At 35.7% G+C, this 24518-nt stretch overlaps 1 protein-coding gene across 2 annotated transcripts in view; it reads left to right on the top strand.

Moving 5' to 3' along the window:
* The window catches only part of PDS5A (PDS5 cohesin associated factor A), an 86674-nt gene that overhangs the window by 45321 nt on the left and 16835 nt on the right, over positions 1-24518 (top strand). For both annotated transcript variants that reach the window (XM_075499964.1, XM_075499965.1), the window contains exons 12-26: positions 5978-6129; positions 9482-9595; positions 10245-10326; positions 11111-11159; positions 11280-11419; positions 12871-12986; positions 13781-13886; positions 15368-15528; positions 18223-18346; positions 19528-19686; positions 19934-20002; positions 20666-20802; positions 21534-21657; positions 21911-22115; positions 22626-22740. In XM_075499964.1, coding sequence (XP_075356079.1) covers positions 5978-6129; positions 9482-9595; positions 10245-10326; positions 11111-11159; positions 11280-11419; positions 12871-12986; positions 13781-13886; positions 15368-15528; positions 18223-18346; positions 19528-19686; positions 19934-20002; positions 20666-20802; positions 21534-21657; positions 21911-22115; positions 22626-22740 — 1853 coding nt within the window. The remainder of the gene's footprint in view (positions 1-5977; positions 6130-9481; positions 9596-10244; positions 10327-11110; positions 11160-11279; positions 11420-12870; positions 12987-13780; positions 13887-15367; positions 15529-18222; positions 18347-19527; positions 19687-19933; positions 20003-20665; positions 20803-21533; positions 21658-21910; positions 22116-22625; positions 22741-24518) is intronic.

Genomic DNA, 24518 nt, shown 5'->3' with positions numbered 1-24518 from the left:
TCAAGTGCTGTCAAGCAAATAAGATCACTGACTTGTGCGGAACACAATCGTATTATAAGAACATAAGAATTGCCACATATGTTTAGACCAAAGGTCCCTATAGCTCAGTATAATTCTCATAGTGGTCAGTTTTGGCTTCCAGCAATTTGTGATTTAAGGATTTCTTAAATCTGCTTGATCATGTTCATCACAGCTTTCAGTGGAACTTTATTCCATGAATGTATCAAGTTCTTTCCTAAACTTATTTGTGCTTTATAAGCACCCATGGCATCTGCATCAGTAAATTCAAGTTTAATGCATGTATGGAAAAAGTAGCTTCACTTGTTTGTTTTAAACTTGTCTGATAATTTCACTGGCTATCTCATAGTTCTTGCAATATGTAAAATAATAAATATTCTTTGACCCACTTCTGATTAATAAATATGTTTACCGTATCTTCTCCACTCCTTTGCTTTCCAAGCTAAAAAATCACCTGATTAACTTCCACACAAACTGATTATTGCATACGTCTGATTATTCTTGTCTGGTTGTTCTGTATCCTTTTGGAACCAGGGTGACCAGACTCGGCCGTGGCATTCAAGGTGTGCACCATGTTGTGTACATACTTTATGATTTTTTTTTTTTCTTTTACGCTATTTCTGAGCACTGAGCTGACAATTTTGGAAAACATCCATGTTGACTTCAGTATCTTTCCTGAATAATTTTGGATGATACATTGCCTAATACTATACATGCAGAGTTAATGCAGGTGGGAAAACCTGGCCTTAATCTGAATTTCTTTCATTTCATATTGTAACCATTCAGGAGTGTGACATTTTTGCGCAGTTCTTCATTATAATGTTAGATCTGACTACCTCAGTAAATTTTATATACATTGTTCAGTTCATTTTCTAATAATTTTTCATATGTTGTGTCACAGATTCCCTTCTGACTCCCATCAATACTTTCCCTTTGTTCCCTTCATTGTGAAAAGCAGTCATTTATTTCCACCCGTTGTCTCCTATGTTTTAGTTAATAATTAATTCACAACAGGATTTTTATTTTAAGATCCTCTGGTGTGAGACTTTGTTGGAAGTTTTTTGGGATCCTAATGCATTTTACTCATATACTTGTGGGTCTGCTAAAATTTATTTTTCCTTAGACAAAGCATCCCATTATGTAAAGTTTAATGACTCATTCCCATAACATAATTTTTCAGCAGTGTCTAGTCTTTGTTGTTGTTACTGTTTTGTTTCAACCTGTTTGCTCATTCAAAATTAGATGTTCTGGTGAGTGGCACTCAGTTCCTCTTTTGGGACCCTTCGGTTTCTTTCACATTTGCTGTGTTCAACGTGTTCATTGACACATTGCAATAACAGAATAGTTAGTATTTGGTGTATCATTTCTAAATTCCTGTAGAAGTCATGGAAGGGATACCACCTGGTCTTAATGATTTTGTTACTGCTCGTTTTATTAATTTGTTTTAAAATGTCTTCTAATGACACCTTAAGAAACCTCTTCAGACCTCTCTCCTGGAATAAATCTTGTTTGTCTTCCAGATCCTTTTGTAGGGCTGCAAGGCTTCCTGCTTCTGGAGGCTTTGGTGAAGATGTTTAATTAGTATGCTTTTCATAATTTGGTTCTCAAACTTTTGCTGTGCTTCATCAAAGTTTTACCTTCAACTTGCCAGAGCTTACACGCTTTCCTATTTACAGGATGTGGCTCCATGCTCTTTGGAGGATGATGTCTTAATAGCAGAGTTCACTGTGCTGTGTAGCCATGTTGATTTTTTTGTTGTTGTTGTTCCTTTTTGATAGGGGCATCCTTTCTATAACCTATGTCATTCTAGCTAGTTACTTTAATTCTTTTAAAATAATTTTCTCTTTTTTTATGTTCCCCTTTTCAAATGAAAATGTTACTGTAGTGGATTTTGAGAAAAGGATGTCGTCTTTGCACAAAGAGAAATACTGGTTTTTGAGTATGTTCACTATTATAAAGCAGCTCTTCAATTAGTTGTTACCTGCAGCTTGACCTTGCCCATTTCTCAGGAGTGATTACCACCACCTTCCTTCTTTTTCAGCCATTAAACAATCATGTCCAAAAAGTCATTTATGAGATTGAAAAACTTCTAGTGTAACCACCACTTCCCACTGGGACTTCCACCCAGTCAGAATGGGATGATTGTTATTACGTCTTCTACATAGTGTCTCTGTTCTCCTTTAGCATGTTGCCGTCAGTAAGAGGCAGTCAGTTGTACAGCTGTAATACTCATTTCTACGGAGCTAGGGGTTTTCAGTTCATATAGCCTTAAACCCAGTGTAGTGGTACTTAATGTTCCTAATATGTTTGACTCAGTGATTTCACACCAGTCATGGGTTTGATGATATATTGCATTTCAAGGTCAGGTGCCTTTTCAGGCAATTATCAGCGAAGAATAACTTCACCTCTAGATGATGTTTCTCTTCTAAAAATCTCTGGAGAGAGCTTTAATGAAAATACATCCTGTGGAGAAATGAGAATTGAGGATTGACTGGAAATGACTACAACAAATACTTAGCATTTGAAGTAGACCATAACAATATAGCATGTCTTCGTAAATATAATTAGTGTTATAAAGTGAATATCAAGGACTTGTAAACTTTCAGCATTTTTTTTTTTTTTTTAAGGATTTTTACCCAGTTTGGGAGAGGGGCATTGATATGTCCATGTAACTGTCTTTATATGATCTGTGTTGGATTTTTTCAGCTTCAGACATAGTGCATTATACTTATTTTAATTATTCTTTTGCTTTAAAGAACTGGAATATAATCTGCTGACTGCATTTACCCCTTGTGCCCAGGTTTCTGTTGGACAAATCTACTGCAAACTCCTAAGTGATCATTCATCAATTTGACTTCATCTAGTTCTTTTTGGGCCTGCAATCATCTGTCAAATGAGTATAGATATTAGAGTAGAAGGAACACTTGTCCAACAGGCTGAAGTAAAATGCTGATTGTTTAAACACACTAATCTGTCATTTTAATTCTGCCTTTTTTCTTTATAAAACAATGTGGAATCTAGAAAATTTAAATTTAAAGCATGCTAGCTGTTATGCCATTTATGTGATCTGCTTTTTCTCCTGACCATATTCTAATTGGCACAGGATTAGTAAAGATAGCCTAATGACTTTAGGTAAAAAAAGAGTAAAAGGTTTTGGCTAAAAGACAGTACTTCTTTTTTTTTTTTTTTTTTTAAAAGTCCTTAGCTAACTCGATCTGTATGGGCATTTGCACAATGATTACAGCTATTAAAAAACAACAACAAAAAAACCCCAAACAACCCTACACCCCACAATCCCCCCCTCCCCCAGTTTTCAAATCCATTTTTATTGGTCCAATTGGAAAAGTAACTCTGGGAACAGATGCTTCCCAAAAACTGGAATCCAGGCTTTGGTAAGAATTGTTCTGAGGAATTTTCCCTTGGAGCACCATCTCTAGGGTCTTTCCAGTGTCTTCACTTTTCAGAATAATTAGTTTTAGGAGACTTCCTTTCTTTTATCTTTTTTTTTTTTCTTTCCCTCTTTCTCCCCTCTTTTTCTTTTCTTCTAAAAATGGTTCAGATACTTTTCCTTTATAATGGAGTAACCTTAAGAACCTGAAAAGTTTTAGAGGAGAGTTTTGACAGCTGACTTCCCATTTCTCCCAACAGCCTTTGTGGTCTAGAGACTTAGTCCCTTTGTGAGAACAGACTTTCACATCATCAGCTTGAAGTCAGAAGCTATAGAATGAGGAGCCACCGGAACAGGCTCCCATTTTTTATTTCTCTTTACACATTTTTTTGCATGTGTTAGTTTTAACTCCTCCTTCTCTGTGTGTACTAAAAACCATTGTGGCTTTTTCCGGATGAAGGAGAAAGATTTTTAAGATTTTAATATTCTTAACTCTATGGAGGGAATAGGTTAGCTATTCCAGCAGGTAGGGGATTGTCTTGAACTTTCAATAACAGGTTTTTTTAACTCAGCCCAGCAGACTTCAGTGAAGTTTAATTATGCTGGTTAGCCAAGGAAGCTAAGACTGTCAAAATCCTTTGTTAATTAAATCAGGGTAGTACTTTTGTTAGCTGTGTTTATTGATCTGCTCCCTTTGATTATTATGTTCCCCTTTATTTTCATTTGCCTTCATCTTTTACCCTACTGTATGCTGTTTCAGCTTTAATTCTCAGTAGCACCTTACTCTCCCCCCTGCCCCCTCCTGTTTGGTGGCTTGCTTCCATGGTGTCTCAAAGCATTCTCTAAGAGATTCGGTCCAGTGTCTCCCATCTTCTGCCTGAAACTGCCTTTCTGCATGCTCTTCTAGTCTCTACAGCAATTTCAATGATCAGAAATCTATTGACAATCCAAATTTCCTTTCCTTATAACCTCATTAAGTACTCTGCTTTCATTTTAGGCTTAAATTTTCTGGAATAATTTCTTGCAATCCTTCTCCATTGTCTTCTGCCAATAGTTTTGCTGTCCTTCCTGCCTCATATAGGAGATCTGATGAAGCTATCACTTGCATTGGAAGGGTATATCTGAATGCAGAAAAGTATTAATACTTTTCTGAAAATGTTTCCCTTTCAGACCTTTATTTTCTTTAAAATGTGCTTTAGATCGCAATGGGTGTGAACAAATTCCTGCAGAGAAGTTAAAACAATAATGTCTATTTATATCTAAAATTTTCTCTTTTGTGAAAACAAAGTATTATACTGTCAAAGTCATTACTATCTTGACCTGTTACTTGTGTTTTTAATATTTAAGAAATATGTAACAAAATACAATTTTATTTTTCCATCTTCTTCTTGATATAACTTACTCCAACAACGAGTGATGTCAAAGGCTGTTGTGCTGACATAAGCCATATTATCTTCAAGGTTTTGCCCTTCAAGAAAAGGAAGTCACTCAGTAAAACTATTAAGAAGTTAAATGTGCGATATCTCACTTGGTGTTATTAAAACAAGCTCTCAGTTTAACAAGACTGTAGAAGTTATGCACAGTGTGAATAATGGTATCTACATTTATGCTTCATAGGGTGAAATGTTTTGAGCATTGTTAGTCCTTGGAGTTCAAGGCCAAAATTGATATCTAGTGTGTTCTGGAAGAAATTACCTCTTTCAGTCTGAATTTCATGCATTTCTTTTAAATGGTGAGGGAAAACGAGTTTCTTCTGAGGCTTTCTGTGTAAATCATTCAGTGGGAGACACTATTCTCTCTAAATTAATCCTCAGTCTGTTCTGGTGTGATTCCTTCCACAAGTCAGCATAGGAGAGTTTACGGATCGTATCTGTTAAAGTGTTTAATAACGGGACGTTTCCTGTTTACATGAGGGGATAATGTAGTGACCATGAAAAGCAAGGATGAGAACCCAGGAACTCCATCTGTGGATGCTGCAGTCTGGCTTTTTCTGGAGTGTTACAGTGATTACTTTGAGGCTTCAGCAAAAAGGGCCTCCTCCCACTATCCTGAAAAGTGGCCTAAGAGTTCAAGCCCTAGGAAGTTTAGCTAGGCCTAAGCTCTGGATCTCCCATTTCTAGACAAGTGTGCTGTAAGACAGTATAAGGCTGTGGGGTGAAAGAAGGCTGCCACCTCTGATTGATTGGTGCCTGTCTCTGAATAGATAAGTCTTCTAAATCCTGGCTCTAGAAGGCACTTATTCAGGCATACACGTTAAGCTGTACTTAACTTTTTTATACTGACGAGCTCCTAGATTTTCTTTGCTCGGCACAGAGGAGTACTGGATTCCTCTGTACAGATAATACTTAATCTGCATAGTACAGGGAAGAAACCCCCTATTGTAGGCTTTACGAATTCTCATTTAGAGGCTCTAAACAGCATTTTTCAGCTTTCGAAGTGTATAAATGTAGGAGGTCAGAATGTGGCTGTCTTGTCTTTCACAATTCTACATCTTTACTGTATTTTGTATATGTTTGATATTTATTTACCAAAACCACTTCCCCACCTCCTTTTCATTTCTTCCCCCTCAAGTGGCGAGTAAGAAAAGAAGCTATGATGGGTCTTGCCCAGCTATACAAGAAGTATTGTCTTCATGCCGAGGCTGGAAAAGATGCTGCAGAGAAAGTGAGCTGGATAAAGGATAAACTTTTGCACATATATTATCAAAATAGCATTGATGACAAGTGAGTCAACCTAAGCCTTCCTAATTTTAATTGTATAGTTATAAGAGATACTCTGAAAATACGTGCTTATCCTGAGAAAGCTGTTATATCACATTCTGTATTTGTGGTTTTAAGTATGATATGTTTAATTAATAACCATTAAGACATGTACTAAGATCTTCAGAATGGTTGCATTATCTGTTCATGTATTCATTCTATTTACTGATGGAACTAGATCTGTGGTGATAGTAGATTGTCATTAACTACTGCGTAGAAAAAAATTGTCAAATTTTGCATTTACTATACCCAGTTCTTGTTTGCCTTACTACTTTCCAGGGGCTAGCATGTTAAAATCCATGATCTGTGAGCATCGTGCATGTACGCACCACAGTACATGCACAGTCATCTCCTTTTGGTATGCTACGTAGAAATGAACCTTTTAGGTAGAACAAAAGCTGAAGAAATATCAGGGGTGCTTCCACTGTTGTCTAGTCTTCCCTGTTTTGTCACTCAGTCCCTTTAATTTTTGAAATACCATTTTGGCTTAGAGAAAAGTATTCTGGCCAAGGTTTTGGAAGATAGTTTTCAACTCTCACTGTTAAGTCTTTGTCTTTCACAAGGAAAGCCAAACTATGAGATCACACAAAGATAGAATTTCAGCCTAGATTTTTAATACAGCAGACTCAGAAATCAGCCATTTCTTTATAGTGTTTCTTAGCATCTTGCTTATACAGTCTGTTAGCTCAGTATGTTTCATGATCTTAGTGACTAGTCTGAATGGGCTAATAGCCTCCTTCAGTTGCCCATTATCATAGTGAATTCTTACTGCTGCAATGGTGAAGGGTCTCACTTTGTTCACCTGGCTGATCATAAGTGGACCAGAGTTACGTATTTGATTAGTTGCCTTTTTTTTTGAAAAAGAAGAAAAGATATGGTTATAAGACTGTTCACACAGAAATGACACTGAAAGTCTGCTGAGGTAGAAGTATCAAATAGGGAAAAATTAGGGAATCTCCACATAGTTTATACAAAGCTAATTCCACATGTGTATGTGCATCAAATATGCTTTAATTTGCGTTGAGAGCTTCGTTCATGTTTTTTCTAGCTTGTTCAGGTCTCACTGTCAGTACACAGGTTTGATAGTGAGCAGGGAATGAATCAAAGTTCCGTAGTGAATGGGGCAGATGTTTTCAATATTCCTGCTCACAGGAAATGCAGAACACTGTCAGGGAAACGAGGCAAGGAATTTTAAGGAAAGATTGTGTCATCAAAGCTGAGTTTCTTTGATATGATTTCTTCTGAAAGTCTGATTAAGCCATTGAAACTGGTCTTTGCATGAATAGGCATGGATGGTATGCTGTTTGTTTTCTGGGTATCCACACTGAAAGATTGGTGGCTTGATTTTCAGTGTTCCTCTAGGTCAGATTGGTACCCTGAATTTTAATCCAAAATCTACTAGTTTTTAACGCTGACAATGAAGTTCTTGTTCAGTGGCACCATTGGGTTGGTTTTCCTATCTCAGAGTGGAGGAATAAACGCATTTCAATGTTATCATTGTCAGAATTAGAAAGTTAGTACTTTTAGCTCCTGAAGAGCTGTAGAAATGCTGTCATCTTTAAGACAGAGTCCATCCAATCCTTTTAAACACACAAGCATAGGTCAAAATTAGCCAACTCTGGCCTGTTTTCCTTCCATAATGAGGGAGGAGGATAAAAAGTAACAGTGAACAGCTGCCTGAGCCTTGGAGTATTTTCCATTGTGTGCATGGGATAACACTAGTTCTTTCAAAAGATAATAGCGCAGTATCACACAGTATTCAGGCATGAAGTGGAATAGAACAAATTTTCTCCACGCATCCTTGACTCAGTCACTTGATAATGCTTTTGATGTTACTTGACTGTTGATGTGCATGTCTACTCAAGACTGAGAACTTCCAACTGTAAGAACTGCTTATCACCTGTGTGCTCTGAGCGTCTTTGTTTTACAGCAAATACATAGGGAATGGAGTAAAATAACCACATTTCAAACACTGCCTTGTTACCTGCTCTTCATATGCTAGCCAATGACTTTTTTCACAGTAGAAAAGTTGTAAATGTTTACCCTAACCGACACGGACCAGGGGAGGCATGATACAGTCTCACCGTTTGTATTGACAGCTTTTCTAGAACATGTATCTGTAGAGAAATGGGCTAGAGCAATGTTCATAAATTAGTAAGATAACTCTGATGCCTTCAATCTCCTAGTACATTAAACAGAGATGACTCTCCTGAGATCTGAAGATCCTGTTCCCCAAGTAACTTAGTTCTTGCAGTCATTGGTAGTAAAATGTATGTTTAAAGGGAGAAAGCCAAGTTTTCTTTAATATTAACGGGGTGCCTTGAGATAGTTATATTAATACTCATGATCATCCGTTTATTCCTCTGCCTTGACATCATGTCTCTTGGAATTTTCTTTGAGCAGAAATAAGGTGTGTTTGACCTGCGCTGCCTTCTATGCTCTTTGTACAAGGCACTCCCAGAATACTTACTAGGAATCATAGTGAAAAAGTTTGTAAATTCAAACACAAAATATTTGTCCATAAATATCAAATTGTATAGCTGAACACTGTGCACAGCTCTCATTGCTATGGATTAAATTAATGTCTGAATGTTCTTTTATTTGGGGGACTATAATTAGATGAACTATACAGTCATATTTAGTAGTTCAAATTTTGTATTTTAAGTAAAACCTTAAATATGTATTACTGTTTTTAAAAAAAGGTAATTGGAGAATGTTTTTGCTGGTTTGGTTTGTTCTCACTTAGTTTCCCTTTTGCTCCTTTTGTTGTATATGTTTTGGTGTTCCTTTATCTCCACCTTTTTAATGCTGATTTTTAGCTGCTGTATTAGAATAACAAGTAGTTTCAAATGTTTTGCTTTTTTTCAAATACTACGGTTTTATCTTAACCTTTCCCTCGAGGATACTTCAGATTTTTACTTTTCCTCCCCCTCGAGTTATATTCTTGTATTCTTTCCCCTTTATTTGGGCTTTTTATTTTCTGTATCCCTTTCTCTTTATGTATGAGAATGAACAAAGGGAGATTCTCAGAGCCTAAAGAAAAAGGCGAATTTGGGTGGTGACAAATAAAGCAATTACTCTCCCTTAGAGGTGAAAATAAAAGAACGTGGAAAAGCTCTCAAGAAGCAGTTTTTGCTAATCTTTCTATCACCAGTGGAAGGGATCTTTACAGATGAGAAAAAGACCATTACTTTTTTTTCTTCTCTGTTGAAAAATCTAGTTTCAATGACTTCCAATATTTCTTGTTCTTTCAGCTTGTCTGAAAGGTATCACCACTTTTGGAAATGTACAGGTTTTATCTCTTCTTTTCCCACAGATTACTGGTAGAGAAAATCTTTGCTCAGTATCTGGTTCCACACAATTTGGAAACGGAAGAGCGAATGAAGTGCTTGTACTATTTGTATGCTAGCTTGGATCCAAATGCTGTCAAGTGAGTATAGTTTGTATTCAGCAAATACTTGCTTTCTCAGGCTTTTCCGACATCTATACAATCTTACTTGTATTATCAGGATTTAAATAAAAATATAAGTAATTGATGCTTAGCATTATTTGCGAGTAGTATTTCAAAACAATTCCCTTTTACATACAAACTGTATGTGTCCTTTAGACAAAAAGATACCTTGATATTTGAGAAGAGTGGTTTTATTCATTCGTTTTCATTCATTGAAGACAATGCAGAGTTAAAAATGTGCAAGTAATGACTTCTAGATTTGCTCTATATTAGGGTCCATGATGAAGATATCTATAACTGAATTCTGGTTGATAGTGGCCTGTTTTTATCTTGAAAATAACATTTTCAACATAAGTCTGGGCAGTTGTAAGACATACTGTGGCTGTCCTGCATACGTGAAATTGTTCCAAGTAGAATAAGAAGAGAGGTGATGTTCTATAAAAAGAGAAAATCAGTTCCACCTTGTTTGGAATGCTTATTTTTAATACTTGGTATGTTTTGATTGTACCTAGCAGATGTTGCACTTGTAAGATAAATAAACAAACAATCTTGTTTACTAATACATCCAGCATGTTCTTGTCATGAACAAATTGGTAAGCTTTTCTTTTCTGTTTTTGCACTTTTGCAGAGCACTGAATGAGATGTGGAAGTGCCAGAACATGCTAAGGAGTCACGTACGAGAATTACTAGACTTGCATAAGCAGCCCACTGTACGGTTTTGAAAATACTAATACTTTATCCAATGGACTTGTTAGACTAATTTACTAGGTTTTTTAAATACTATATTATTTGTTCAGTATGACTTTATTATTCTGTTGATTTCCATCTATAGACAATGTTCCATTCTCATTAAGTAAAGTTACTTTCAGTAATGCTTAAAGGTATATGGGCTCCTTAAGTTTACCATTATTTTATATTACTGGTCAATAACTTCAGAAAAAGTTAAAAATTTTTTCCAAGTTTTTTGTTTGCGTTTGACATACTTGTTTTGTTTCTCATACTTTTTTTGTTTTAGAACATATTTTGAGAGTGGAATATGTTGTAACATAAAGCAATGATTTTTTTGTTTGAAAACAAAAGTTTTAAAGTATTCTTATTTGAATTTTACTTATAAGCAGATCTTCAAACTAGCAGAAACATTAAATAGAAGGGCATTGCTTTGGGGTTTTGGTGTGGGGGTGGGCTTGAGGGAATTGTTTGTTTGGGGGTTTTTTTGAGGTCTTTTTCCAACAATTGATTTTGATCTGTTATGTAAATTAGTGAATTTTTGCAACTATTTGATATTGCAAGAAGATTTTTGCCCTTTTTCTGTGTGTAGTAGCTATTAATGATATTGTTATACTATTCTAGTGTTCATTCTTAAAACAAAAACATAAAACATAAGATTCCAGAGTACAATGAAGTGCTGCAGAAGAACTAACAGATCAGTTTAAAGGTATATTTTATAAAGGAGATATCGCTGATTTGTTTGTTTGTTTTTGCTATTGTCCTCAGTCAGAAGCAAACAGTGCTGCCATGTTTGGAAAGCTGATGACCATAGCAAGTAAGTGTTAATAAGTTCTATAAATGGTTATTACAGCATTCCTGGAAATGGTATTTCTGTGAGTCTTGGCATACTGAAGTGGCAAATTTGTCTTACGTTAAATTGTGTTTAATCATACAGAAAACCTTCCAGATCCTGGAAAAGCACAAGATTTTGTGAAGAAATTCAATCAGGTTCTGGGTGATGATGAGAAACTTCGGTCCCAGCTTGAACTGTTAATTAGCCCTACATGTTCTTGTAAACAGGCAGATGTCTGTGTGGTAAGGAAATGGAAAAGCAAACTTTTATGCCTTAAATATTTGTGCTTAAAACAGTTATTAGGAGTTAATGGTCTCCTTTGGTACCTTAACATGATTTTCACGTATTTCTGATTTTCATAAAATACGTTTTTGGTTAACCTGTAGAGATTATGGAAAATATAATTATGATCATCATCTTGCTTCCTAAGAAAACATTAGCTTTATTCCTTCCTGGGATTATGAGCACCAAGCACAAAGACTAAAAGACAAGTTTAATTTTTTTAAATATTTTATTTCAAGTGTCTCTTATGGTAAGGTTCCTAAACTGTCTTCTGACACTGATGAAACTTATTTTGAGTACCAGCACGCCAAATATTATACCATCCGCATATTATTAATTTATTTTTCTTCCTAGAACATTATTTTGAGATCAGTCTTTCCCTCTCTGAAATCTATTTAACCTCTTTGATGAAAATACACACCTTAATATTAAATTGGACTTTTCCAGGGGTTTGCAGATTGTGCCAACAATCACAGATTTTTTTTTTTTTTTTTTTTTTTTCATTATGGTCCCAAAATAAAGTAAGCCATTTTGTTGACAGAAATCACAATAGAGAGCGTCAAGAGACAAATATAGGCTTCTTAGGTTTTGTCTAATGGCTCTGAAATTGTCCAGGGAAGGGAACAGAGTATGTCTCCTTCTAAACTAGTAAATTTTGCACTTTGGGAATGCAGTGATGCAATTTCAAGAGGAAGGTTCTTCCTGCTTCCTGAAGATATTTTAGCATAACAGTTAGAACAATTTCCTAGTTTGTAGGATCTGCAGCATCCAACCCCTTAGGAGAAGGAAGGTCAAGACGTCATTTCTTTGAGAGACTTTTAGACTTCTGTTCAAAACAAAAAATATCTTCTTATCCACCTTCTGCTGGGTTTGCAGCTGAATTAATGTTCTTGACGTTTGGGGCGTGCAGAGGGGAAAAACAGATTTTTGGATCCAAAACATTCATAGGCAAGTACCTAGGGTCTGAACGCCTGTTGTAGCCAAGGTAGTGTAGTGCTTCTGCACATCTGTAGTAGCGTAGCTTTTAGTGCAATTTTTTTCTTTGCTGCTTATGAAATCTCACACATACAACAGGGTTACTTTTGTCAACATAGGTATTTAAATACTGTCTACATTGTACTTAGCTCTCCCTTGATACTGTTTTGGATCTGGCCTGCAATTCCTTAAGAAACTCTGAAGAACTCTCACTGGAAACTTAAATGCATCTTACATTTAAATATTTTGGTAAAGTATGTCTGCTTTCAATATAATGTGATAAAGAAAGATTTGGACATAACAGCTCCCCTTAAAATATGTTTCACTGATTATACAATCTCTGTGGTTAAAAGAAGTTGCTATATTTAGCTTATTCAACATGCTTAAGAAATAAGTAAAATGAGTATAATTCTTTCTGTACTTAACATTCTTGTAGAGAGAGATAGCCCGGAAACTTGCAAATCCTAAGCAGCCAACAAATCCTTTTCTGGAAATGGTCAAATTTCTTTTGGAAAGAATTGCCCCTGTACATATTGACTCAGAAGCCATTAGGTAAGTTTGAAAGATCATACTAGCTCATGAATTATTATAAAGATGATTTAAATGACACACACAAAAAAAAGTGGGTTTGGGATTTAGATTAGTCTGTCCTAGCAGTAAATATTCTTTTTTTAAAAAACATTTTATGTAGATGTCTTAATTTCCAGCAGCCTAGAGAATGCAGTTTGATTTTTTTTTTTTCTTTCTTCTACTTCTTTGCAGTGCTGTCTGCAAATGATTTAAAAATATAGTAGTTGTTCCCAGTGAAACTGCTATTTGTGGGGCTTAAGGTGAAAATGATGATCATAATTTTCACATAGTTAACTGCAACACAGTCTTCCATATAGCAGTTGAATTAATTAGCTTTTGTGGGATTGTATAAGAGAATGTTTGGATTTCTTTTGAGACTTGTCTGGCAAGCTAGTTACATTCTGAAACTCATGCAACTATGTGTTGATCTGAATGCTGCCAACACAGTGGGGGGGTTTTTTGCTTGTTTGTTTTGGTTTTTTGTTTTAGTTTTTTCCTAAAGAATTAATTTTGCAGAAAGTCAGAAGGAAAAGGAATAATGGAATAGTTTGATTTTAAAAAACAAACAAACAAACAAAACTAAAAAAAAACCCAAGCAAAAACTAAAAACAAAAACCAAACACCACAACACCTCCCCTGCGATGGACTATTGCCTTCCCTTTATTTTTTGTCAAAAACAAGTAATCTTGCTGATATTTCCAGCAATGTTTAACAATGTTAAACATTGTACATTGTCATAGTCATTTGCCTTTTACTTTTTGTATCTCGTATTTCAGTGCACTAGTAAAACTAATGAATAAATCCATAGAGGGGACAGCTGATGATGAAGAGGAGGGTGTAAGTCCTGATACTGCTATTCGTGCAGGACTTGAACTTCTCAAGGTAATCTACATTAATGCAGCTGTAGTTTGAAATGGAAGGGACAAAATTGGTGTGACTAATGAATTAATATTAGCTTGGTTTTAATAGTTATTATTTAGATAATTACTTTTTTAATGTATTAAAGTGTTTAGTTATTAATACTCACTTGAGAAAAGAATAATGAAAGAGAAGGGGGTTTTTGGAAGAAATGTTTTGAAAAGGGTGCCAAGAGTTGAAATACGGACATTAAAGCAGAAATTGGTTTCTGCTTAGGGAAGTCATATAGAAGAAGGTGCAGAGATAAAGTGAGAGGAAGAGACATGGGGAAATTAGGAGAGGCGCGGTGTTTGAGGCCTGTATGATACTGGAAGAAAAGCAAGCAATAAACTCAAGAGGCAAGTTCTGTAGAGAGAAAAAAGGGGATGGGGGAACTTGTGTTCTCAGTGGAATGACTGGGGGAGAAAGAAGGATTTGAAATATCTGGAAAACATCTGTGATGGATTTGGCAGTTCACTAATGAGACTTTATTTTCAATATGTTAAAAAGGGCAGTATAAAATCTAGGAGGGGAATAGAGGGGAAGGTTAAATAATTAAAGTGAGACTTTTCAGAAGCGTGAATGAACGAAGTGGAGTTTATGGAGACGTATCACACCAAGTTCGGTAATGGCAACCGTGGTAGAAATAGTTATACAGAAGTATGCAACGAAGTAATGTCTGTTTGCTAATGTAGCTCAGAAAAGAAATGTGCCATGGTTGAAGATTTTGTTGCCGTGACATGTATATCTTTGAGAATGTTATTTCACACTTCGATACTCATGCAAGTAGGCAACTCTGGTCAAAGAAACCAAGATAAGATAAATCCAAAGAATACACAAAATACATGCAACTTTTCATTGTTCTCCCTGCCTTATGTTGTCTGAACTTTACTATACTTAATATAGTTTTGCTTTGGGATAACCTTTTGTTCTCTTTTGTCCTGCCTTGAATGTCTGCATGCTTAGTTCTTATTTGATGTTTCTCCTATTTAACAGAATGTGTTACATTTCATTAGCTTTAGATTAAAAGGGTAGTAATCTGTGTTTTGTTTGTAGATATCTTAACCTTGTTGATTTCTTTTCTGCCCAGGGACTATAGATTCTGGAGAAATTAAGATTTCAGTTCAGTTAAGTTGAAAAAAAAGTGTTCTTAAGTAGATTGGAATATAAATGAATACTCTTCAATAAGTGTTCATTTTAATAAATATGTTGACATATTCAAAGAATGTAGTATCTTATCAAATATTTGGAGGAGGGGAGGACCTGAAGAAGAAAGCATAGATGAATTTATTTGAAAATGCTTATATCGCCTTCTCCAATATGCAGTTATTGAATCTAATAATCTCATATGAGCATGTAATAGCTATTTATGTTGATAGTAATGCTCATAAACAGCCATAATTTTGTTTTTCTGATGATTCATTTACCATGAATAAATATACCTTTGTTTTAATGTGTATCTACAGGTTCTGTCCTTTACACATCCTACCTCGTTCCACTCCGCAGAGACTTACGAGTCTCTGCTGCAGTGCCTCAGGATGGAAGATGATAAGGTAGCTGAGGCAGCCATACAGATTTTCAGAAACACGGGACACAAAATAGAAACAGACCTGCCACAGATAAGATCGTGAGTGTGTTTCTTTACATGCTGCTTTTCATACCTGGAATTCTGCCTCTTGACAGATTATTAAATATGTTACCCCTAAAATTACTTTATAGTCTTGTAAATATGAACAGCTTCTCTTTCATCATTTTGTATTCCTTCACTACCTTTTTGTCTCATTATTTTTAAATTCTGTGTTCTCGAAATTTTTTTGTATTTATTGAAGATGTTAGGTACTTCTTAAAAATCTTCTTATAATAGACACATTAAAAACAGCATGTAGCATGTTTCCCAGGTTACAAAATAAGCAACAGCAAAAATATGGCGAAGATGTAATTCCTTGGCATCATTTCTACTCGTATCTGTCCTTCACACAATTTTTCTATCTTTGTAAGGAACGAAAATATAATCTCTGATGGTTAACAGCTCTCTTTGTTATGAAACAAGTTGGGAAACAAGATCCAAAAGCAGGCATGAATTTCTAACAAAGAATAATTGGCTGTCTATAAGTCATCATTATGCAATTCATGCTTTAACTGCTGATTAAAGCTGCATAATCTACTAGGTATTCACAGACTATTTAAAACCTTGTGGGTAACATCTAAAACCTTAAAATTAGCCTGTTAGTTACTAACTAATCCAGATTATAAAGCACAGGTTTCGAGTTCTCATATATTGAAAGAGCATCTTGGGTATTACCATGCTAAAACGCATAGCAATGTGCACCTTAAATTCTCAGTGAATTGAAGATGTAACCTCAGTGATTCTTATGGATTTTGAATCAGATTTTGGGCAAAAGAAAAATGTTACAAGTTCACATATGAGACACCTTTTAAGACATTTGTAGGGGTGAAGAGAAGGAAAAGTCCAGCCATCCCCGTTGTCAGCATAGTTCCCAGTATAGTCCCAACTGTCTATAGTTCCCTACTGGAATTTAGTCAAGACTGTGCGTTGCTGGGGTATGTAATCTTCTGTCAAAGGAGCTGGTATTGCTGACATTTCTTTTGGCTTCATGCCTTAGCCAGGTATTGCTGAAGTATACTCTGGGCAGTCCCGAATAACTTAAAAATATAACAGTCAAAATGGAGGTCTAGCTGTTGGCATGGTTTGCAAGCAAGTCGGGCTAACATTCTGAAAGCCAAAACCAGGTCAGTGTTTACACTGACACACAGAAAAAGAAGTCTGAGGACAAGTAGTTCCAGATTTCATATATTCAGAAATCTTTATCATAAAATAAATGTTTGATACAATCAGAAAGATAGTTTGTTTCAAGTGACCTGGTTTTTTAAAACCACTTGTGTGAAGAGGCTGCCTGCTGTCCTTTGATGTAGCATTCAGCAGTAGCCCAAGTTCTTCCTCATATGGGAAATGCATAGGTTTGTGCATCAGTTCATGGGCGCAAGGACTGCCACATGACTCTCAAGTACGATGGAAGCATTGGCCATGCTCAAAGACAGCTTATGGACCACGTGTAAACTTGTAGATATGAACATGTAAAGGTGCATGTAAACATGTCAGTTTTCACCTTTTGCAGATTTATGTCAGTTGGGGTGTGATGAGGTATGGTTTGTAACTGATGCACGGACGCTTGGCAAAGGCCCTTTAATGTGCATGTACCTACACTATGAAAACAGTAGGTTAGGCATTGAAGTTTACTTTAACTGTAGGTTTTACTGAATTCTTTGCTATTTTGGTTCTTATCTAAGCCAACTTGTGGAATCTTAGCAGGTTTGAGAAGAGACATTCTCCTACTTCAGGATACTGTTAACATTTTTCTAGGGCTCTTCTGTTTAGTTTTGGGTTTTATGCATTTTTTGAGGAAAATGTTTGAGACTTCATTCTTTCAACACTGCAAGCTCTTCTTCCACCTCTTGTTGCTGATTTTGATTACGTAGAATGTGTCAGTGAAGGCTGGGGGCTAAATAATCCATGTACTGAATGCTGTATCGTTACTGAGCCTTTCAAGAAAGCAGGATTTTTTTTTAGATGTTTGTGTGTCAGGTGCTTTCTAGGCAATTTTGTTTTCTTGTGTCAGTTGCTGGGTGAGTTGCATGGTAAACTTAATGAGTTAGTGTCTCAGACAATGACCTTTCAGGGGATGGGCCTGCCTTCCAGCACTCTCTCAGGAGTGGAACCAAACAGCCTGAGCAACCTCGACCTGGTCTCTGGAGTGGCTACTGCCCTGTTCTTTCCTTTGGTGGCCTCTGATCAGCAGATGGATTTCAGGGGACTCAAATGCAAAAGCTCAGAACCAAAGCAGTTGTTCACTTCAGTATACATTGCAATTAAAGACCGAAGTTGAAGTAGTAAAGGCCTATAAGCACAGTAATGTTTAATGGTTATTTCATAAATTTTCTTCAGCTCTGTCACTTCCAAGCTTGGATAACAAGCCCAGGAGTTTACCCTAGCTGAACCTGTCAGGTTCCCCCACCTTATATTTGGCTTCCTAAACAGCCTTATTTTGATCATTATTGCCTTTCATGTTTGATTTTCCCCTGTGGGCTTTTTTCTGCTTAACTGTGTACAGTCAGATGTTCAACAAGTATTACTAAATACAATTCCATCCTGCTTTTCACTTTATGATTATGATCTTTCCTGAACAGACTTCAAAGGAATGCTTGATTTATAAGATTGTGAGGATAGATCTGTATAGGTGAAGAGCTTTATTTTTTATAGATTGCAAATTGCATTTTGAAGTATTTTGTTTAATGTTCACAGAACACTAATTCCGATTTTGCATCAGAAAGCAAAAAGAGGCACTCCTCATCAGGCAAAACAAGCTGTTCACTGTATACATGCCATATTTTCAAATAAAGAAGTGCAACTTGCACAGATCTTTGAGGTAAGTCTTGCTTTTTTCTTTTTAAGATTTGTTTCTGTTCTTTTTCATTGACACTAGTAATTACCATTAATTTAATTCATACTGTTTATTAACAGATAACAATTTATGAGGTCGGGAAGCCTACAGGTGCATGGTAGTCGAGATAAGTCATTAATTTTACAATAGTGAATTATTAATGTTTGTGTCTTACAGTCATGATTTTGTAATATTCTGATATCTGATAGATAAGGTACTCCTTTTTGTCTACACAGGAAAGTTAGGGGGAAAGAACCTAAATATGCTGGAATGATCCACACTAAATCCCATTAGCAGATACTAAATGAGAGATAACATCCTCTACTTTCAAACTGTATTAAATTACCATGCTTTAAGGTCTTTGTACATACAGCACTTTCTCACTGAGGACGTTAGTGAAGAATAACTACTTGACTATAAGCTCAGACATTAGCTTACTGCTCACTGCTTGTTTAGACAAGCTGTAAAGCAAAAAGTCACCTTATGCAGAGCAGAGAGGTTATTACTTTTCACTATAATCTCTTAAATAATAACGTTATTAATCTGCACTTGTAAAATATCTTCGGTTCTTAATCTTGACTGTCTTTGACCCTGTGCATAATTCAGAAGTGTGAAAAGCTTTGAATTAAGCTTACAGAGTTTGATCTCTGCTTGGACTTCTGTCAGAGTGCGCGTTCCCTCGCTAATACCAGGATACAACGTGAGGGTGCTCAGTGATACAGCAGCACAGAATTATCCTGGTGACTGCTACCTGGAAGGAAAATACTGATTGCTTGATAAAAATGTCCCTGGTGGTTTCCAAGGTTTTTTTACCTGCTATTACCTATTATTTTCTGCCATTTGCAGTTAGGATTCAGGTTTTCACAACTCCTGAATGGAATTGAGTCAGAGTTTTTCCCATATCTCCCAGGTTTGAATGTGTTTCACCATTAAAACAGGAAGAGAATACAAAATTTGTTTTGCCCTTATCTCATGTGAGATTTTTGGTTACTCTGTTAATTAGGAAATCACATTCTTTGATTTGCTAACTTTATTAATTCTTATGGAAAAACTGTGAAACTCATCAGCAATCCAGCAGTAAAATAAATGATTTTTAGGCACACTAGCTTACTTACCTGTAGTTGCATTTTGAAATTTTTTTTTTTTTTTTTTTCTTCCTTCTTCAGCCTCTTAGTAGAAGTTTGAATGCTGATGTACCAGAACAACTTATAACTCCATTAGTCTCATTGGGTCATATTTCTATGTTGGCTCCAGACCAGTTTGCTTCTCCAATGAAATCTGTTGTTGCAAATTTCATTGTGAAAGATCTCCTAATGAATGACAGGGTAAGATTTTCTTTTTTTGGTAACTCCTTACTATTCTGTTTGCCTGTTATTAACTCTGTGGGGAATAGAGCTTTTTTTGTTAAATGGGTCAAAAAAGGAATGCTCTATAAATGGCTAGTACAGTGATAGTGCATTATAAAAGGTCTTTGTGTGAAAGAAAGCTTAGTCCATGACTTCTTTTCCATTTTAACCTCTACGTTTTCTGTGTGGGTTGAATCAGTTCTTAAACTTACATGAATGTCTGTAGTCAACAGGTGAGAAAAATGGAAAGTTGTGGTCTCCAGATGAAGAAGTTTCTCCAGAAGTACTAGCAAAGGTGAATGATCTGCTGTCAGGAATAATGTGTATATTTGAGAGTAAAAATTTACTTTTTCCAAGTTGTGCAATGGAGAATATTAGAATAAATCCCTTTGAGTACTTTTGTATTGGTCTCCTTAGAATATGCAGCGTTCTAGTTTTTGTGGATTATACACACAGGTAGAAACTGTGCATTTTGGTGTCTTTACTTACTGATTAATTATGCTGAATGTTGAGAAAATGAAGAGATTGAAAAGTTTTAGTTTTCTTTACAAGAAAGGTAATTTGACTTTGCTGACTGTAAAGAGATTTGAAATAAATTGAGACCTTGATGAATTTTACTTATTCATCTTTATAGGCTATTTACTGTGAATCTAATTATGGCCGTTTCTAGAAATGTTTATCCAGTTGCTCTTATTTTTAATCATGTAGCAAGTCTCCTGCATCCTCTAGATGCATTTGTGAGAAGACACTGAACCGTAGTTGAAATGTCCTGATGTCACAAAGACTGCTACTTCCTTCTTCACTCTGTAAATATTTACTGCTTCATTCTGTTCCTTTAAAAAATGTATCAGCTCTAATAAATAGGGGTCTATGGAAATTTCAATTTGACAGCAGTAGGTCTTAGTGCCTTATCAGCTTTAGGAAGTAAGTTCATTGTTTATTTGTTCATGTTTGATAGGTGCAAGCAATTAAACTTTTGGTACGCTGGCTGTTGGGTATGAAAAACAACCAGTCGAAATCTGCAAATTCCACACTCCGGTTATTATCAGCTATGCTCGTCAGTGAAGGAGACTTGACAGAACAGAAGCGAATCAGGTCAGATTTTGTTCTTTTCAGGCTTCCATCAATTTTGTTGTAGAATTTAAAAGAATATTAATTCTTTTGGAGCTTTTTTTAGAATTTTAAGGTAAGCACAACATTGGCTAATGGGATGATAGAAAACGGATCTGATTGGAGTTTTAATTTTAGGAGTGGAATACAAGTATAAGAATATGCTTGGTACTCCCTCTTTCTTGTAGTTTACTAATAATCTAATTCAGGACCCTGTAGATATCTTTAGTAAAAGATATTCTAGAGAGTAAAAGACCTGCAGTAGTATCTTTGAAAATAATTGAGTGATGAGATTTAACACACTTAGGAGTTGGGTGAGCTCTTGGGTGGAGCTTCTTCATTCCAACAGTGAGGTAACTTTTGAAGATGGCACCTCATCTTCATTCTGAGGGTGAAGGAAGGAAAGAGAAAATCTGTGGCAAAACTGTTGCTTTCATTTAGATAGTGATATGAAAACAAGAAACTTGACTCTTCTCATTTAGCTATTTTACTGGAATTAAGTTTTTTGTGGGGAAAGCAGAGCCCCTTATTTTCACAAATTTGGTTGGGTTAATTTAGCTTGATCTGAAGCTATAGAATGTGATCTGATCTGACGGAGAAAAACCTTAATTGCTCATTGATCTTGTAAAAAGAAGAAATCATGACATGCAAGTAATTTAAGGATAGTTGTGGAGAGTTGTGTTTTTGTTTTTTTTTTTCCTCTCATGTTTGTATAGTAAATCGGATATGTCTCGACTGCGATTAGCTGCTGGTAGTGCAATAATGAAGCTTGCACAGGAACCCTGTTACCATGAAATAATTACCCCAGAACAGTTCCAGCTCTGTGCACTTGTCATTAATGTAAGTAACTGCATTTGAATTGAAGTGATTCTTAATTAATTGAGTTCAGAGTGCTTACATCTGAGCTTTTGTTGCTGCTACATTGAGTATTTTCTATTCCTCACTGCATCTTCTAAAGGGTTCTTGAAACGTCAACTTTTTATTGTGCTGCACCTGTTGATATTTTTAAAATGTCTCATAATTCCACCTTGACTGCTTTTTTTTTAAGACCAAAATTTTTATGGTTGCACTCTTATGTTTTATGTTGTTATAGGATGAGTGCTACCAAGTGAGGCAGATATTTGCCCAGAAACTGCATAAGGCACTTGTGAAATTACTGCTCCCGTTGGAATATATGGCAATCTTTGCTTTGTGTGCCAAAGACCCTGTGAAAGAGAGAAGAGCACATGCCAGACAGTGCTTGCTCAAAAACATCAGTATACGAAGAGAATATATTAAGCAGAATCCTATGGCTAACGGTTAGTATTTCAGTAAAATTGTTAAGAATACAACAGTCAAATACTAAACTGGAAGGTGTAATCATTAAAACTTAAGCAAATTGCTTTTGTAAAGCAACACTGGATAAGTTTAATTTGTTTCATCATCTTTATATTGGACACATTCAAATCTAAATTTACTTAGTTTAACATTAGCATAAACCATAAAATACTTCTCAGTACATTGCTGAGAATTATACATGTAAAATACAATGCTGTTATTGTGGTAGTTGTTTTGGTCAAAAAATAAAATTCTGTTTTCTGATATTTTAGGCTTTACGACCTTCTTCCTGAAGTAAGACCAAGTAGTTTTGTAGTAGTAAAACTTGTTCATTTATTTTCAATGCTTCATTAAAATTAAAATTTGCAGGAAGAAAATGCAAGTTGAAATTTTACATTCCATAATTGAAAATTAATACTTTGAAAAAGTGTTTCTTGTGATGCATATGTGTGTGTAATACCGAGGTTATTTATGATTTTTTGTTACTGTAGAAAAATTGCTATCCTTGCTGCCTGAATATGTGGTACCATATATGATTCACTTACTGGCACATGATCCAGATTTCACAAAACCTCAGGATGTTGATCAGCTTCGTGATGTCAAAGAGTAAGTGTCAAGTGATTCTAGAATTGTTATGCTGAGAATTTTTCTGTGCTTGGGAAAAACAGAGGAACTCGTTTTATTTTGCAAAACAGTAGTTTTGGAAATGTGTAACACTTTCACCAAGGGAAGAAGGCATCAACAACTGCTTAGCAGTATATTCTGAAAGCCCAAATGGTAGCCTGTAGGTCACACCAAAGTGTACCAAATTAGTGAGTTGTCTAGGCTTCTTTTAAAGTGAAGTAAAGGTTTTAGATTCTTGTATTTGTGCCTAGGAATATCTGTATAATTTCCCAACACACTTAAGAGATGCCAAGTAATGTCAGTTCAAATATTTTGGAACTTATAAAATACAGAGCTTCTCTAAGACTTGAAAATGTAATGCCACTGATGCGTGGTCAGAGTCCTGCTTCACTGGAAACTTTTTTTTTTCTTTTTTCCTATGCAAACCCACTAGAATTCATGCTAAGTTTGCTGCTGACTTATCATTTGCACTGTACGTCTGCAGTGCAAGCTTATTGCCTCTTAATGTATTCAGCACAGATTATTGTACACAAGCCTGTCATACAGAAGCTTGTTCTGTACTGTTTCCAGTTTGAGACCTTCTTGTATGCCTCGAATAATCTTTCATACCTTAAGCATAACTTTTGTATTCCTTTGTGTCTTGTAATGAATTTTTTAAAATAGTTAAATTTTAACACTTTTAAAAAATTGTTAAAGCGTGTGTCCGTCCGTGTCGTTGCGTGTGTCCGCCCCGCCCCACCCTTGGTTTTGTTGTTTTGTTTTTTTCTTGTATTTATTTTTGGTGGAACTGTGAGCTATGTTTTTTTGGTATTACAAAGGCATGTATAACCACATAGTACAATACACATCATCAGAAAAGCAGTTCATTCTTGGCACGAATAGACCAGTTTAAATCTTAATTCTTTTTGCACCTTCACCTGTGAGAGTCCAAGTCTGATTCTTTCTTTAAATGAAAAACTTAATTTGTTCTGATTTCTGAGTTACTTGACTCACACCTGGTCAGAACCTGAAGTCAGTGAAGATTTCTTACCTAATCATCAAGTCTATGTTTTGTCCCAGGACTCCCTGTTCCTGGCAACATCTGAAAGCACTCTCCAGCGTGTACTTTATCCAAAATGCATGGAACAAGTTCTGATTCACGGTTGTTGAGTTAATACTTTCTCTGAGAAGTGCTTTCTAGTGCACAGAGCTTTTTTGGACACCCCTTGTTGGACACCCAACACTCCTTTGTTGTCAAATTTCCTCCCTCATGTTTGTCACAGGCTGGCTGAACTAGCCAGAGAGGACTGCTCCAGACAAAGAAATACTCTGTACAGGAATTTTGGCAGGAATACTTCTCTGAAGAGTCTCCTAAGATAAATGCAAAACATTTTTCTCATAGAATGTAATACAGTGTTTCTTTCAAGAGTTCTGAGAGTCATACTGTTCACTTTAAAGTGTTAACATAGATGCTTGCAAACTTGGAAAAGCAGACTGGCAGTGTGTTTTGTAGTTGTCTCCCTTGTTTGTCTTGGTTTTACATGGCCTAAATACAGTCATGTAAAGTAAATACATGCTTAACAAGTTCCTTAACCATAATCCGTGATAGTTATTCTTACGAAGTTTTTTAAGCTTGTCCTACAGAGATGTGTTTGGGTTTCTTTTTTATCTTGAGACAGTGTCTTTTTCTTCCAAATGCATATTCCAAAAATACTGAAATGGATACAGAGAATGAAGTTACTTCATGTGACTGTGTTCTTCTAGGTCATGTTTTTCTACAT

Source organism: Mycteria americana, chromosome 4 (genome assembly GCF_035582795.1).
Source record: "Mycteria americana isolate JAX WOST 10 ecotype Jacksonville Zoo and Gardens chromosome 4, USCA_MyAme_1.0, whole genome shotgun sequence".
NCBI classification, from domain to species: domain Eukaryota; kingdom Metazoa; phylum Chordata; class Aves; order Ciconiiformes; family Ciconiidae; genus Mycteria; species Mycteria americana.
This window is presented reverse-complemented; position numbering and strand designations above follow the sequence as displayed.